Raw genomic sequence first — 18,265 nt, forward strand, 5'->3', positions numbered from 1 at the left:
CTAAGCACAAAAAAAAAAAACCCTGAATGAATCGATGTCATTCAGGTAAATGCTTGCTTATAGCAAAGTAATTCTTTGCTATAAGCAAATTGTGTAAAAAAATAAATACCGATTGTCACAATCCTGCTCACAGAGAGAAGTGCGGTTCTCCATTTTACCCCAAACTTCTGCATTTTTGTACTAGAGCAGACGTTATCCCCTCATTCCCCCTCCCTCAGGAATGCAAGCAGCATATGATGCTGAGCCCTACCTAACAATTCTTTTGCCAAATAAGGTATTGGCTTGTCCGTGATAGGAAGATACCAGTTGATTTTGTGTAGAAAAAGAAGCTGTTATGTTTTGTGTGTAGTCAGAGAAGTGAGGACCATCTGCGATATAACAGCTATCGGACAGAAAGCAAAGGAGAATCTCGCTGCAACAATGAAACCGAGTGCAAGACCAGAAATCCCTTTTCAGCTCATCAGACTTGAAACTGCTTAACCCCAGGCATTTATTTGGCAAGTACTTATTTACCTAAACTTCTGTTATCTGTGGTATGTATGTATGTATGTATATATAAATGTATATATATATAAAAACAACATCTTACTGTAAATATTTCTACTGCGCCCTTTTGACCTTTTAGTAATAAATCTTACTTTCTAAAAGTGTTGAACTGTTTCTATAGCTCCTGAATGTAACTTACGAGTCCCTGCCGCTGAAGAACGCTATGAGTGTTTAACCCTCTGTATAACCGGTCTGTAGAGATAGCGGTATACTGTCGATTAACCAATCATCCTAGTGTATTGCAGAGTTTCCTCTTTCTCTGTATAAAAAGGAGGTGGTGGCAGTGTGAAGGGTTAATTGCGTAATTAACCTGACCCAGTAACAATTGCTCCCAGGCTGCCGGTACATAGATTGTGGTCCAATTCGCTGGAAAATCTTTGTGCAGGGTGCAGCTGGGCGTGGCATTGTTAGATTGACTAATCCTTCGGTCACGGGTTTGGTGAGAAGGGCTGGGTTCTGACGCCGCGCCCGTCACACTGATCACTTCCCCAAAGTAGTACAATGTTACTATGGTAACATTATACTACTTTGGTCATAGTGAAATATGAAAAAAAAAAAAAAATCTTAAAAAAAAAGAAAAAAAACCTCAAAAAAAAAAAAAAAAGAAATAGGAAAAAAAATCTAAAACTAATACAAAATTCTTAAAAAATAATATATTTTTTTTTTCATACTGTCACCAGTCAGTGTCCCTGATCACTGCCATGCCAGTTATATGATGATGCTGTACTGCACTGGTGACAGTATGTAAAAAAAAAAAAAAAGTGAAAGTAATTTTTTTAATTTTTTAATTTTCCGAAAAATGACATGCACAAAAACAGCTCTGGCATCAAAAGGGCCAAGACTCCCCAGGTCATTTATTCTTACGGCTGTCTTTATGTATCCTCTCATCCACTTAAATAAAAATGGTTTAAAAAACAGATCAAAGTAGGACAGGGCCACAACCACAGTAAATTATTAGATGTCTTCAAACTGTAATTATACTTACCGATTTAATGTCCTTTAGACGGTTGTATTCATCAGCAACAGCCTGTAACAAAAGATTAAAGTATTAAAGTAGAAATTAAATGATTGACTGACAGTCAGAGCACAGTAATCTTTTCCCACTTATCAAAGTATATCATCTATTCTGCGACAGTCTCCTGACAAGAAGAGGACCTTAGGAGAGAAAACAATGTTTTTTTCCTTGCTGCAACCTGTACTTTAGACATACTATACAAGGTGACAGGTAAGCTTTATACCTATCAGCCATAACATTATGATTCTAAGTTGCTGCTGGGACCTCCATCGATTGGACATGTTTTTCCAGCACATTGTACGGTTGCTCGATTGAATCAAAATCTGAAGAATTTGGAGGCCAACAGCTCAATCGCATTGTTGTGTTCCTTAAACCATTCTTGAATTCAGACCAGGTCACCTTCTTCCATTGCCCTGTAAGTCCAGTCCTGATGCTCACATAACCATTGTAGATACTTTTGGCCGTGGAGATGAGTGAACATTAGCACCCTGACCGGTCTGTAACAAATTGCGATTTGCAGTGTGTTCTGACACCCTTTTTTTCAGAACCAGTGTAAACTTTTTCAGCAATTTGAGCTCTTGGATAAAACTACATAGGCCAGCCATTCCTCTCCATGTGCATCAGTGAGCCTTGGCCACCCTGTCACCATTGCGCCAGTTTTTTTTTTCTTTGACCATTTGTGATAGACCCTGACCACTGCACACTGGGAACATCCCACAAGAACTGCAGTTTTAAATAAGCTCCGACCCAGTCATCTGGCCATTACAATTTGGCCCTTGTCAAAGTTACCCATATCTTTACACCATTTTTTCTGCTTTCAACACATCAACTTCAGGGACAACATGTTCACTTGCTGCCTAATATTTCCCACCCACTTTCAGGGTCCAATGTAATGAGACAGTCAATGTTATTCACTTTACCTGTCAGTGGTCATAATAATGTGGCAGATTAGTGTATAAGTGGCACTGTAAGCAGTCTGTTACTTGTCTGCCCCATGCCAACCTGCCACCGCAGCAGCAGAAAGCTGAAACTTACTCCATAGACAAGGTGGACTCTGGAGGCGAGAGCACAGCTGCACAAGATTTTGCCCTCTTCAGTTTTAGGTCTCTCTTGCAAGTGGTATACAGACATCCTAATGGAATGAATAAAGTAGGCAACATACAGTACATGCACAGGATATGCAGGACCCTACTTGTGCAATGCTGGACAGAGATCCGAGCAGTGTGGGATAGATAAGAGTGTCCTCTGACAGAAGGTTTGCAGAAGGGCATCAGGACCCACTAAATGCGCATTTTCACTTTAAAAACATAAGTTCACATTAAAAAAAATATTTAGTACTTGAATTGCAGAACATTTGGGGCTCTATTGATAACATTTGCAGTAGGAATGTCTCCTCTTCTTCCAAATATTCACCATAGTTTGCCTAATGTTAATTTCCCATGCTCCTCCACTCTACCTAGTCATCATAATGCGTTATTCTTCTAATTGATGTATTTCAGGAAAATGCTGCCAATGATGGCCAATGTATGGAGCTACTGACCATAGGAAATTAACATATTAGGCAAATTGTACAGATTATTCATGATGGCTTTGTGCATACTAGAGGCATTCACATATAAGGAACTGTACATTGAGCGCTGTAACCTCAAAGGGCCTGTGACTATTTGGGCCAGTCAGTAAACAAGAGGTCCAACCATGTTGGGTCTCTTGCCCCTGCAAAGAGTTTACATGATTTTGGGAGTCTGGCTGTACACTGGCTTACAGGGTTGAGGTCCTGAGTAAAAATCCTACTAGGTTCCCATTTGCATGAAGTCGGATTGTTTTGTGTGGATTCTGTTTGGTTGTTCTAGTTGCCTTCTACATTGCAAAACCATACCAGCAACTGAATGGAGGCTGCCATTAAAAGTTCCACTCGACCTATCAAAAAATAAAAGTCAGCAGCTATAAAAACTGTAGCTGCTGACTTTTAAAAGACAGCCACTTACCTGTCACTTGGTCCCGTGGTTTGTCCCCCACAGCGCGTTTCATCAGCCGTCCTATATTCCAGGAGGCTGACATCTTCAGTGTGGGCACCCTGCTGTGATAGCTTCCGGCTTCACAGCCGGGTACCCACTGCGCATGAGCGAGTAGTACTGCTCTTTGTGAATGGTACTGTAGTCTTCTGGGACCCGTCACGTGTCCCAAAAGACTACAGGGAGGGAGGACACCTTCCATTTCCAATCACCTAGGCGATCGGACCGGAAGTGGGAGCGGGTACCTGTCAAATTCGAGTACCCGCTCCCCCAAGGTGAAATTCCTTAATGCGGAGCAGGGAGACAGTCCGTAACTTCCCCTTTTGGGTGGAGCTCCGCTTTAAGTGTGTGCATGTTATACGACTGCTTTTTGGACACAGCTTGCAGGCATAAAAGTAACGCATGTGAGTGGTGAAAATACACTCAGAGCATTACATCTACCGTATATACTCGAGTATAAGCCGAGTTTTTCAGCACATTTTTTGTGCTGAAAAACGGCCCCCTCGGCTTATACTCGAGTCAACGTCTGCAGATGTCTAGCAGGGGGCGCTGCTTCTAAAGCCAGTGCTTCTCAAATAGTGGGGCGCGCCCCCTGGGGGGCGCGAGGCTCCGTCAAGGGGGGCGCGTACAGGGGTGGGCAGAGGGCTGCTGTCTCTTACCTGGCTCCCACGATGATCCATCCAGGAAGCGCTGCTCCTTCCGTCACTCCGGCCACTCCCTCACTCCTGCCGCTCGGCTCCGCCTCCTCACCGGTGATTGGCCGCCAGAACTGTAGCTCAGGAAAGGTACACAGGCGGCCAATCACGGGCGAGGAGGCGGAGCCGAGCGGACCCGCGAAAATCGAGTGAGGGAAAAGCCGGTAAGTGTGCAGTGCAGAGGTGCTGCTGCAACCACATATGCCACATATGCCATATACCACCATACTGCAACAGGGGTCAGCAAGTGACAGTGGGAGGAATAGTGCCGCATCATTGGTGTCACCGATACGAATGATGGGGCATTATTCCTCCCACTGACACCATGATGGGGCACTATTCCTCCCACTGACACCAATGATGGGGCACTATTCCTCCCACTGACACCAATGATGGGGCACTATTCCTCCCACTGACACCAATGATGGGGCACTATTCCTCCCACTGACACCAATGATGGGGCACTATTCCTCCCACTGACACCAATGATGGGGCACTATTCCTCCCACTGACACCAATGATGGGGCACTATTCCTCCTACTGATACCAATGATGGGGCACTATTCCTCCCTCTGACACCAATGATGGGGCACTATTCCTCCCACTGATACTAATGATGGGGCTTATACTCGAGTCAATAGTTTTTCCCAGTTTTTTGTGGTAAAATTAGGTACCTCGGCTTATATTCGGGTCGGCTTATACTCGAGTATATACGGTACATATATGAAATCGCTACAAAAATACAATAGAAATTTGCTATAAAGTCTCTGGTGCATAACTACATTAAAATATACCCTGTATGACTGGCTCCCCTCTGGATGTTCGTCCAATTCTCTGTCCAGCCTGGATAGGGATTTATTGACATCATCTAGTTCACTTTGTAGCTTCTTGTATTCCTGCAGGCCTGAATCAAAGTCTCTCTTGTACTCTTGTCTCTGTGGTTCTGCAGTAATAGGAGGATATTCACTGTATAAAAAAAAAAGAAAAAAAAAATTGTGGTTAGCAAACGTCTGCAAGCCATTGGTCACATGGGCCAATGCACAACGATACAACTGCCTGAATTATCTAACTTTAAAAGTGTTATTAAAACCCAAAATTTAATTTGCCCCGTACCAAATCATATGTGGTAGTTGCATTAGTTATTAGTTTTTAGGCTTTTTTTACCCTGGAGATCTCGCCAGTAACACACCTCCTGTATTATGTCTTTAAATTTACCAAACCATATAAAATGAGGTCAAACCTAACACTTTCAAATTTGTAAGCAATCAGGCAGGCCCTTGCACTACATAGTTGAAGGTAAAGCTAAAGAAAATTGAATAAGTAAATTATATAATGTATGGCCAGACTTAATTTCATTTTGCACAGATCATTCATTTAGCAGCGTGCGCAGGAGATGAGCGATCAGATAACAGCCTACATGGATAGAGCTGTAGTACTAAAACCAGGAGTGAAGCCTGGGTTCTGTAAAGCTCACCATATAATCTCCTTTAGATCTACAGTTGTGGCCAAAATTATTCAACCCCCAATGCTGTAAAGGGGTTTAGGGACTATAGTGTACATTTGGAATTGTATTCAGAATCAAATCCTACAAGGACGTTGTAACTACCCAAATGCAACTAAAATGACATCAATTGTTTATGTAATACAGTAGTAAATGGTTCTTATGTGGTTTCTTCATTGCCACAATTATTCAACCCCTTAAAGACTACCACTCTGAAGAACAGAGGTTCATACAGGTGCTTTCCATCAGGTATTGAAAACACCTGTGGATGTCACCGAGCAGCAATCAAGCATAATAAGCACCAATTAGGCAGCTTTAAAATGACTGTGATACTCAGCTCCTTCTAGACATTTACTGGTGTGGTTACAAACATGGTGAAGGCAAGAGAATGGTCCAGGAAGACAAGAGAAGAGGTGATTTCTCTTCACAGGAAGGGCAATGGCTATAAGAAGATTGCAAAGATGTTAAACATACCAAGAGACACCTTAGGAAGCATCATTCGCAAATTCAAGGCAAAGGGCACTGTTGAAACGCTACCTGGTCGTGGCAGAAAGAAGATGCTGACTTCGACTGCTGTGCGCTACCTGAAGCGTAGAGTGGAGAGAAGTCCCCGTGTGACTGCTGAGGAACTGAGAAAAGATTTGTCAGATGTGGGTACAGAAGTTTCAGCCCAGACAATAAGACGCACACTGCGTAATGAAGGCCTCCGTGCCAGAACTCCCAGGCGTACCCCCTTGCTGTCTCCAAAGAATAAGAAGAGTCGACTGCAGTATGCCAAAAGCCATGTGGACAAACCACAAAAGTTGTGGGATAGTGTTCTGTGGACTGATGAAACAAAATTAGAACTGTTTGGGCCCATGGATCAACGCTATGTTTGGAGGAGGAAGAACAAGGCCTATGATGAAAAGAACACCTTGCCTACTGTGAAGCATGGTGGAGGGTCAATCATGCTTTGGGGCTGTTTTGCTTCTGCAGGTACAGGGAAGCTTCAGCGTGTGCAAGGTACCATGAATTCTCTTCAGTACCAGGAGATATTGGATGGAAACGTGATGCAGTCCGTCACACACCTGAGGCTTGGGAGACGTTGGACCTTTCAACAGGACAATGATCCCAAGCATACCTCCAAGTCCACTAGAGCATGGTTGCAGAGGAAAGGCTGGAACATTTTGGAGTGGCCATCGCAGTCACCAGACTTAAATCCGATTGAGAACCTCTGGTGGGACTTAAAGAAAGCAGTTGCAGTGCGCAAGCCTAAGAATGTGACTGAACTGGAGGCCTTTGCCCATGAAGAATGGGCGAAGATACCCGTAGATCGCTGCAAGACACTTGTGTCAAGCTATGCTTCACGTTTAAAAGCTGTTATAACTGTAAAAGGATGCTGTACTAAGTACTAAGATTGAATGTCACTTGGGGGTTGAATAAAACTGATAATGCTGTGAGCACAGAAAAGACATTTGTGGTTATTTCATTATAACTGTTATGTTATATTTGTCTGACCTACAAGTGCCTCTTTAATGTAAATGTAAGCAAGATGACTGAATGATCAAAAGCAATGTCAAACTGGCCAAAACACTCAATTTCAGTGGGGGTTGAATAATTTTGGCCACAACTGTACCATCGTCTATGTGGTGCAAGGACCTGTCAGATACACAATGATTGGATAGATGGCGTGTCCTCCTATGATATAGTTTTGGTGAAATAAAAGGAGATTGTACAATCAGATTTATACACCTAAAATTAACTAGTTACGTTTTCACCATTGTTAATGGCACACCAAAACACAGAAACAAAGCATACATTTTTCCACGTGAAAAAAAAAAAAGTGACAAATGCAGCAAAGTGCACAGTAAAAACCATGCAACCCACATCAAGCCAGAATGTCCCATAAAGCTTATTTGCCACATGTAGAGCAGCCCATTGAAATCAATGGGCTGCCCTATTAGTGTCACTCAAGCTAAAAAAAACATGCTCCCACTACTCTAGGCATGAATGGGCCCTGAAAGTGAAATTTGTTTGTTCACACAAGAACAATGTAGCTTCATTCACATCTTTGCGTTGACAAACGCATGCCAATCTGCACAGAAAATGCATGCTTTACTTCCGTTTCAGAAACACACTGCAAATGTGCATCGCGTTTGTGTTGTCATTACACGTTAAAAAGCATCCTAAGTGCAGCAAACGCACCAAAGACTGATAATGCACTGTGCTCCGCTCCAAAAAAAAGTCCTGGAGCTTCTCTGGGGCGATTGATGAGTGTAGGTCAGCCCATTCAAGTGAAAATGCTCCAAAACACCCAAAACAAACGCATGTGGGAATGTGAGTTTTCACTACGTGGAGATATGAACGGGGCCATTTAAAAAGCACACTGTAGGGGAGTGGGTGAGGACTACTGCCTTTTCCTCCATCACAGCAGGGCTCCTTTGGGACTGTGTTGCCTTCACCGGGCCCTGGACCCGTTTCCAGGGGTAAATTCCTGAGGCTCTTCACCGTCCTCATCAGGAAGGATAGCACCACCATCTTTAGGGCGGAAGTCCTGTCCCCACCAGAAGTAACAGAGCGAGGCTTGGAATGCAGCCCCGCTCCTACTTCCTGTCCTACACCATCCAGAAGACTCAGGGAGCTGATCCCTTCTGCCCACCTTGGATCTGCTGTCGCCCTGTCCTCAGCTACCCAGACGCCACTTTATAGCCGCCGAGATTTCGAGTGAGCTCCCAGGCGTAAACCAGCAATGCCGGCCACAATCCTATACCCGCGATAGTGACCTAACGGCCCAGTCCTCTCTTGGACAGACCTTACCGCTGTCCTGAAGGAGAGGGAGGAAGGACGTTTGTTCCGGGAACTCCAGGCACTCCTTCATGGTGTCTGAGAAGTTCCCTGTGTTGGGAAAACCCCTGGAGTGGGCAAGTGACCCTGGGTGCAGCCTGCCCTCTCCAGATCAGCTGTTCACCCCCCAGGGGGGACACTCCGGCCCCAGGCCTTTGGTCAGAAAAAAAAAAATAAACGTTTCGCTGCCAGGAAACAATCAAAAACTGAGGAGGGAAGGAAAGGGTGAGGGATTTAAACTGTCAATTTTTGATTGGGTTTCCAGTCAGGTGGAACTATCCATCTCTCTCAGGTGTGCTGTCCTGGAAGATGACTGGAAAAAAAAAAAATTATTTAAACAACTGTAGTATCAGGCTGCAACATAACAAAATTGACAAAAAGTGAAAGGAGGTCAGAATACTCTCTGAATGCACTGTAGTTAAAGTTTTTCTCAGCTATCTCAGCGGGCTACCTATCTACATTACAGAGAAGAGAGAAAAAAAAAGGGCAAAGAACGTACAAAGAGAGCGTGGAAGGTGTTCTGTAGTCTTATCCTAGAGTGATAGAACTGCACCCTCATAGATATAGTAGTTGGCGAGTGTTGTCACCCTAAGACACCTGGCAGAATCACCTGGCAAAAAACTAAATGCCTGAAAAAGAAAAAAGGATTGTAGTCACTGCATCTGAGGACTGGAAAGCTTTGGATTATTTTCTTGGGTTACAATTTGGTCCTAGGGTTGGATACAATAAGTCCAGCATTCCTCAGAGCAGTGTTTACAAGCGCAAACTAAACACATTGCTTATAATACCTGTCCCAGTCGTCATCCTCCAGCTCCTCTCCAGATTCTCCTCCTGTGTTATAGTCCGTGTCAAAATTCTCATTGGGAGATCTCCTGGCTCTTCCTGGTCTTTTATGGCGAGGTGGAGCTTTCTTACTTGCATCTGAGCTGCTGCTGTAAGCATTTGGAGAAAATCCATACTCATTCCTTACTGGAAGTACTTCTTCTGGGATCCTAATAGGGAGAAAAGTGCAGAGAAATAAAATTATTCCTCTTAAAACCAAAAAGCCATTGTTCTTCAGATTACTAACACCAAGTACTCACACTTCCTGGTACTTTAATGACACCATCATGTGTTTTAAGATATTAGCATAACCCTGCAATCATCTTTGCTCAAGGCTGCATAGAGTTACCAGAGTTGCAATGGCAGACAGACTGTGGACAGTCCCTGGATAGAATCAGTTTGAACCACCTTTGACACTACCCAATGTAACATGTCTTTAAGTTATGGTGCACCCTTGCAGACCACCAAGTTTGTTCTATCTGCAAACTCTTTCCCTTGAAATCATCTCCTGGTCCATACCCAAAACACCAAATAAACCCATGTTACGCATGCATACTTCTTAAAGTGTCCCTCATTGTCAAGTTCAAAAGTTGGCAGGTATGAAGCACACATTTCAAGCATCATTCTTGAACAGCAGTCAAACTGTTATTCTTACTATTCTTAATGCAGACTTTCACCCAAAAGGGGAAGTTCCACTTTAAGGCCTCATCCCCTGCTCCCTGTTAAGGATTGGCACCTTTGAGTAGGGTGGGGAGCGGGTACACAATTTTGACAGGTATCTGATTCCACTTCTGCCTAGGCGATAGAAAGTGGAAGTTGTCCTCCCTTCTTGTAGTCTTCTGGGACTTTACAGGTCCCAGAAAACTATGGGACCATTCAAAAAGCGCAGTGCTATTCGGGCATGCACAGTGGGCACCTGGCTTTGAAGCCGCAAGCTGTCATACAGCTGGGTGTCCAAACTTAAGATGCCGGCACCAGGGAGAGAGGACGGCTCATGAAACTGGCTGCAGTGAGGACACTGCTGGATCGAGGGACAGGCGAGTGCCTTTTAAATATCAGCAGCTAGTTTTTGTGGCTGCTGACTTTTTTTTTTTACATTTTGACTGGAGCTCTGCTTTAAAAAAAAAAAAAAGGACAGATTATCCTCAATATTGATTGTTTCTTATTTGCTCCTTTTTGGTCTGTAACTATACAATGTTTGTATGTAAAAATTTTCTCAGGCTGCAGTTGATAAGCCAGACACATTACATACCTAACATGCATAACCCAACATGTTACTTCATGTCAACAGCCGTTAGGAAAAAAACATCACTGTGGTAGTTTAAAACCATCAATGATAATCAAAGCCGTTGACAAATCTACATATCACATACCAAAAAAAAATGCTTTTTATATGCAATAGATTCCGAATATTAATTCGTTAGTAATGTAAAGGATTATACTTACACGCGTGATCCAGTGTTGTGATCAGAATAGGGTTGCCCACCATTCACACTTCTATAATCCATAACGGATCCATTGACCTTCTCGTTGTATTCTGACATTGCAGGTATGGCTTCAGGATTGGCCGATACAGTTTTTACCTATATTTGAGTAAATACAGCAATATGTTAATTATTTTTTCATGCACAAGTAGACTGACACTGTATAGCCAGCACCATTAAGTAGAATGTGCTCCCCCAACTTGCAGACAAAGCCTAGTGAGAATTCCAGTATTTTTAAGTAGGGTACAAATCTAAACATATACTTCCTCCCAGATACGAAGTGAATTCATTGATTGATACCTGAGCAGCCAACCACCAGGCCCAAGCAATGGTCACATGGGGGTGTCATCTAACTTTATATAAAAAAAGTTATTTTTAAATAAGTATGCTCCAGATAGAGACATTTAGGAACTCTGACTTCAGTTACTGCATATCTGTTTTCGATCAGTGGCTCAAAGTGTTAATGCCTCTGCAACAGCATGACAGCCAGGTAACTAGCATTTTCAGGAGGTGGCCAACAATGACAGCTTATGTAGTTCACAACAGTTTTCCATTCTTTCACAGTAATCTACAGCAACACATCAGCATTCACAAGGCTTGTTACTATGGTTTATTGTGCAATACAACTGTTTGCAGTAGGTTATTAAATAAACCCATAACTTTTAAAAACTTTCCATGGCAGCAGGACAAGACCCTGTGTACATAGGTATCTTGGATTTATTCTCTTCTGTGTTGCATCTTGAGGCCAAGAAAAGATCACCATTCTCTATTAAGAACTAGGTTCATGAGCTAACTTCAGTGTAACAACCACTAAAAGTTCAAAAACCTCAAAAATACAACCCTTTCTACCACTTCAGGAAATGCCTCTCTTTGTCCGTTAGCATGACTATACACATATACAAGTCATTCCAGCATTTTAAATATAAACAGAAAGGAGAAAAACAAGTTTTTCTTGCTTGTATTACCTTCACAAAAGGATATTAAAAAAAAAAAAAAAAAAAAAAAAAAACACACAACACACACAACAGTTCCAAAGTACAAGAACTACAGAACAACCAAGAATTACAGGTAGCAAACCAGACACAGAGGGGGGAGGAAAAAAAAGCAAAAAAAAAACAATATGCCCAACACCATCTTGACACTTCACCAGGCTCTTTGGAATAATAAAGGCTTCTTTCTGTTCAATACTTCTGGCATTTTTTTGGGCTGAAATTGCTTTTAATCTACCTGACTTTGTCTTGGTATCAAGAGATCCCCGAACATTCCACTTCCTAATCAGGGATTTGAACAGTACTGACTGACATACTCAAGGCTTTGGACATCTTTTTATATCCTTTTCCATCTTTATAAAGTTCTATTACCTTATTACACAGGACTTTTGACAGTTCCTTTCTGCTCCCCATGGCTCAGTATCTAGCCTGCTCACTGCATTCACGTGACAGCTAACAAACTCAACCGCTATACACAAATAATTGCAATTTAAAAAGTCACAGATGTGGGAAATTACCCTTTACATTACCATTTTAACCTGTGTGTGTCACCTTGTGCACCTGTACCAAGACCAAAACATTCCAGGTAGGAAATGCATCAATCCCCCCCCTTAAAAAAAAAAAATGAAAAAAATAAGTAAATATAAAAAGAAAAAACAGCTAGTACCAATACTTTGTCAAGTACTGATACTTTGCGGTGCGATTTGAGTCCAGACAAAAAATGTATGGACACAAACTGTACCAGAAAGAATATTGCTGTCCAAATCGCATGCGGTTTCCCCACTGCTCCTGTGTAGACCCAGGCTGTCATAACTTGAGTTCACACAGGAGCGGTGCAGGGAGGTTTCCCACAGCAGAGAGTAGGAGAGTGGGGATATATACCACAGTGGCAGATGCTCCATATTCTCAGCGATAGGAGAAGAGACAAAGCGGCAGGGATTTGCAATTCCCAACACTTTGTCTCCTCTCCTTGCAGGGATGACAGTTCAAGCTAGAGGGCTTTTGATTGCTCAGCACCGCCACATTGACGGTGCTGACGAATCAGATACCCTCTAGCCTGTACTCATCGCTGCAAGGAGGAGAGAAAGCCACGAGGATTTGAAATCCCCAGACCTGTGAAGCAACTCTCCTTGCAGCGATGACAGTACAGGCTAGACGGCTAGGCATCTGATTGGTCAGCATCATCACATGGACTGTGCTGACCAATCAGATGCCCTCTAGCCCAAACTGTCATCCTTTCCAAGGAGAGGAGAGAAAACGGCGGGGATTTAAAATCCCCGCTGCCTTCTCTCCTATTGCTGAGAATATGGGAGCATCTAACTTCATAGTATACATCCCCACACTCCCACTCTCTGCTCAGCAATGGATCCCTGCAAGGGTTCCTGCACGGCTCCTGTGTGAAATCAGGCTATGACAATCTGGGGTCCACACAGGAGAAAAGGGGAAACCACATGCGATTTGCATAGGAATCGTATTACTGTGCAAATCGCATGCTAATCTCTGTGGTGCAATTTGTATTGACGCAAATCGCACTGCAAAGTATCCGTTTCTGGTATTGGGAGCATTTTCACTAGTACTTGTGAAAATACAGGGTATCAGCGCCAATACCAGTGTTTGGTTTTGGTGCATCCCTAATTCCAGGGTATGCAAACTTTCAAACAGGGCCATTTGGGTGATTTCTGTTATGATGTAAAAAAAAGCCAAACAACTATGTGATAATAAATGGTTCATATGATCACTATCCTTAAACAGTTTTGTCATGATCAGTCATATTTTCAATATAAATGCCAAAATTTCATTATTTCTGCCAGGGTACGCAAACTTTTGAGTGTGTGTGTTTTACTTTTCATCCAGATAGTGGATGAAAGTAAAGATATTAAAATCTGAACTGTTCCTGGCTATGGCCCATATCAATCTAATGTTGGTTAGGCTGCTGTTACCCAATTAATCCTCTATTATCTTTAACTCTCCAAACATTTTTTTTCCTAGCAAAGAGTTTACATTGTTGGCATCGTATGCCTGTCTCAGTTGATTGCCTTTAACGCTTTTCCAACTGGATAAGCCCTACATCAAACATTCTCTTTTATCATAACCTTTACTGCATGTCTCTGGAATTTAAAATGTTATTGCCATGGATACATTTTTACTTAATTTACACACCTCTTGTAGTAAAATCTGGACAAACAACATTTCACCTAAAATCACTATGCAGATCGGAGCTTATCGCGCACTGTGGAGAGATCCAGATCAACTATATTTCACTTTATTGTAATCCAACCAGTTAAAGAAATTCTAATGGGTAAATACATCACCATATAAAAAGGAGAGGTTTTATATACACATTTATAATGTGGTTATTCAACATGCCCACTGTATTTTGGCCAATCATGATGTCAAAAGAAGTTGGTATCAAAAATTTGTCTAGTTGTTTTTATCGGCCACTAGAACAATTGCTCAGGCCTGGAGGAGTCCGTTTGTCCTTCTTCAGGGGGTGCGAGATCGGATGACCACTATGATGCTCAACGAACAGATGTCGAGTATTTGCAACGACTCGTAAATTTTTGAAAATATGGGAGCCGTGGTTGCAATATGCCTTTCCCACGCTCCCCCCGGCTAGTCTGGGGATGTAATGGCGTTTGGTATTGGCGCTCTTGGACCCCTGCTCTTTGGGGTTTTTTTTGTTTTTTCTTCCTTTCTCTGTTTTTGGCATGACAGTGGACAGCTGCCTTTAGTGGTTATAGTCAGTTACATTAATGTTTTGTAACTTATGTGCCATTGATAGCCCCTGCACCTTTTGCCCTGTTGGCGTTAGAGCACTGTTTTTGTTTTGTTTTTTTATTTTGCATTTTTTTTTATCTATGCGATTGATAGCCTCTGCGTGGGCGTGTTGTGTTGCCTCTGTTTTACACTGTTTAAAAATGATTAAAACCATTGAAATATAAAAATTTGTCTAGGGTACCTAGGAGATCTCATTCACTTAAATGGACAAAACACAATACCGATAGCCTAGACAAACAATTCTTTACTACTCTTCGTATTTTATCCAGTCAAGGAAAGGTAGTTGAAATGTCCTTTTCAAAGAAATTATGAAAAAAATTACATTATTCTACTTAAAACACTAGGAAGTGATTGTTATTTGAAACATTATGGCACCTTATAGAGTCATCACACATGGTTCCTGATTTATTAAAGGAGTCGGTAAAACTAAACATCAGATCATCTGTAAGAAAATATATAGTAATACCTACACCTATGGCAAGATGACCATAAATACAATTTATTGTACTCCAGTCGTTAAATATCCCCTCCCTCCTAGATTGTAAGCTCCAAGGAGCAGGGCCCTCTAATCCCTCTTGTATTGAACTGTATTGTTACTGTACTGTCTCCCTCCATAATGTAAAGCGCTGAGCAAACTGTCGGTGCTATACAAGTCCTGTATAAGAATAATAATAATAAATAATAATATTGGATTGTTGCCAGTAGGAAAATTCTTATTAATAAGCATAAAAAAAGGTTACTTATGCAATAGGTCAGAAACACATCACGTTTACTGGGGCACTTCAAAACACAATTATTATTATTATTATATTAGACAGGATTTATATAGCATCAACAGTTTGCTCAGCACTTTACAATAGATTTTTAATCCATTTTGTTACCAATTGTCAGATTAGGTTGATATCATTCAACATTCTCAGCCTGATGTCCTCAGTATATAAAAGGCTAAATAGCCAGGTTTACATTTTCTGACCAATCCAAAGGGCATAAAATACCATTGTAACCAAAGTCCATTATTTATAGCATTAGTCTAGAAGGCAGTATATATAGCCATTTGTTTTCAAGATGTAGTCATTCAACCTGCTCAGCAATAATGTGGACCCATCATGAGATCATTAAGTTGGTATTGAAAATTTGTCTCAGGTTCCTAGGTCAGCTCACATGCACTTTGATGGCCAGAACACAAAAATGGTAGGCTAGCATTATATTTCTATTTAGTATTTTGTCCATACAAAAGCAAAAAATTTTGTCCAAAAAAAGTCATAAAAAAACTGTATAATTCTACTTCCAATGATACCTGGAAGGTATAAATTGCTATACGTCCAACACGATTTCCCTTTCACTTTGCAGTGTAAATGTGCTTTAAAAGGTGAGCAATGAAAGCAGGACACAGACAGTACTGCATGAACTGTTGTAGATCTCAGCATGGAGCCAGAACAAACAAGTTGTCAATGTAATGAAACTGCAGTCCCCTCCCAGAAACTAAAGTCTCTCATTACAAACACTTCCCTATCGTGAGACATCATCTTACATCATCTCTGAGCAACCAACAGACTTATCAGCACCCTCATCTTTGACAGAGAATGCTAACCTGGCAGGCATACAAGGCAGCAATACCGGTATACCTTTGTCAATCCTGATTGTCAATATTAGCCCTTATAAATATATGAAATGCAAAATTCTGAAACGCTTTAATGACAATTTTTTATAGCCAAGGAAATACTCTTCTCATGGTTATACTACATTGCTTACCTGGTCAGTTGTGTGCAAATATTCCAACCTTTTCCATATTTAATAATAGCCAAACTCCAAACAGATGTAAAAAGCCCGACCTTAGACACAGCTGCCTTTATGTTTTTTAAATCTTTACATACATTTTTTTTACTTAAAGCACCAACAAAGTGGAACATTTGTGATTTGTGAATGCAAGGACTATAGATTAGTTTTATCCCTCCATTTGTAAACATTGAGGGTACAGTCAGGTCCGCAGACCGTAAGCTACAAACTGAAAAACGTAGAAGTAACCACTGCTCTCTTTCCCATTTTCTTCCATTATCTGTGGGAGAGGCAAAAAAATGCAGTGGAATGACCAGGGGAAAATGGTAGTGGGAGTGGGTGGAAAGCAAGAAAGAGAGAGGAGCTTACCGCCTCAGTGCCCCAACTCCAAGCTGGCCATGTCATTTTCAAAATCTCTATATAGGAACCAGGAGGTCCAGATTTTGAAATGTTTTTCAAAGTCAGCTATTATTTGCTCCATTAACTTGATGTCAGACACTCAGAGCGTGGAGAGAGCTTTTTCCACGTGGCAGGTATGCAGACCCTGGCTGCACTGAGGGGATGCTTAAGAGAGTTTTTTGTAGCACTTAACTGACATCTAAGTGACATGGAATGAACAGGCCACCAGGTCATCTGCAAGAGAGACATCTGTCACCCCATGAATAGTAGCTTTGACTTTCGCCCACAAATCCCATAGACGACGCCTTATGTGCAAAAAGGAGAATCTTTTTGGGGCATGCACAAATGAGGTCCATAAGTCATATTTCCTGTTTTCTAAATAAAAGTAAACTCTCGTGATTGAGTCAGAGGTCAGCATGGAGTAGGACAATGATAGGCAGTGCATTAAAAGAGGTTTTGACTATACAGAGGAGTTCGAAAAGGAGTGGCCATAGGTCCCGATGTAGGCATAACATCAATTTGATGTGAAAACCTAGCTGTTTACATCTCAAAGTCTAAATCCAGTGTGCAGGTATTATGGATGGAGACTTCTGACATTGGCTTATTTTGGTGGGAGAATTGGTCACTCACGATTAGATTACTACGTTTTTTAAATCTTTAAAAACAAAAAAATAAAAAATTCCTTGAGTTAAAGCTTTAAATACATAAAATTGTCCAGCTTGGTTACATCTACTCCCTCATATCTCATGTTCGGAGGGCCGAAGGGGATGCAAAAATTCACAGTAGTAAACTGCTACATAGTCGGCGCTAGTTTTTTCCAGTTGCTGCTGGAGCGAGTCTTTATACTGAACAGAGGGGGTTGCTTGCTCAACACTTTTGGGATTCAGAGAATGTCCTGCTTTTTTCCCCATTGTGTACAAGCATTTTCTGACTGGACTAGGCAGAGATTGTGAAATTATCTGCCCCTACTCTCCACGGCATCTGATCAGAGAACACCTTGATGGTCAAAATGCTAAACAGGCGACCCATCGTATTCAGTATACAGGTGGCAGGTTGCTTAAGCGGCACCCAGAAGAGATAAGTATAGTGAATGTATGGATCTACAGTGTCCTTCCAGATGCAAGATATGAAGAATTGGATGTAACCAAGCTGTACCATTGTAAGACAAAAAAAAACCAAAAAAAAACCCACAAGCTTTAAAACTACTGTCGTTTTTACATCTGTAAACTTTGATTAGAGCAGTAGATCTACAGACCTGCAATGTGTGCTGCACTTCTGGATCTATGCTGCATCAGAATAGGGTCCTACTATAGACATCAATCCATGGTGTTATGCCTTCAGCTTATTGCCCCTGAGGTGCCATTCACAAAGTACAGCTGCGACATCATCACTGTGCTTTGCAAATGATGCAGCAATGGAAATGGC

At 41.8% G+C, this 18,265-nt stretch overlaps 1 protein-coding gene across 1 annotated transcript in view; it reads right to left on the reverse strand.

Annotated features, from left to right (window-relative positions):
• Positions 1 to 18,265, reverse strand: part of OCLN (occludin) — a 46,560-nt gene that overhangs the window by 5,350 nt on the left and 22,945 nt on the right. The window contains exons 5-8 of the mRNA XM_089693207.1: positions 10,861 to 10,997; positions 9,381 to 9,584; positions 5,063 to 5,234; positions 1,532 to 1,573 (exon numbers count right to left, since the gene is read on the reverse strand). Of these exons, the coding sequence (XP_089549333.1) occupies positions 1,532 to 1,573; positions 5,063 to 5,234; positions 9,381 to 9,584; positions 10,861 to 10,997 (555 nt within the window). The remainder of the gene's footprint in view (positions 1 to 1,531; positions 1,574 to 5,062; positions 5,235 to 9,380; positions 9,585 to 10,860; positions 10,998 to 18,265) is intronic.

Source organism: Staurois parvus, unplaced genomic scaffold, assembly GCF_062004578.1.
Source record: "Staurois parvus isolate SC_StPar_1 unplaced genomic scaffold, SC_StPar_1.0 ptg000618l, whole genome shotgun sequence".
Lineage (NCBI taxonomy): Eukaryota > Metazoa > Chordata > Amphibia > Anura > Ranidae > Staurois > Staurois parvus.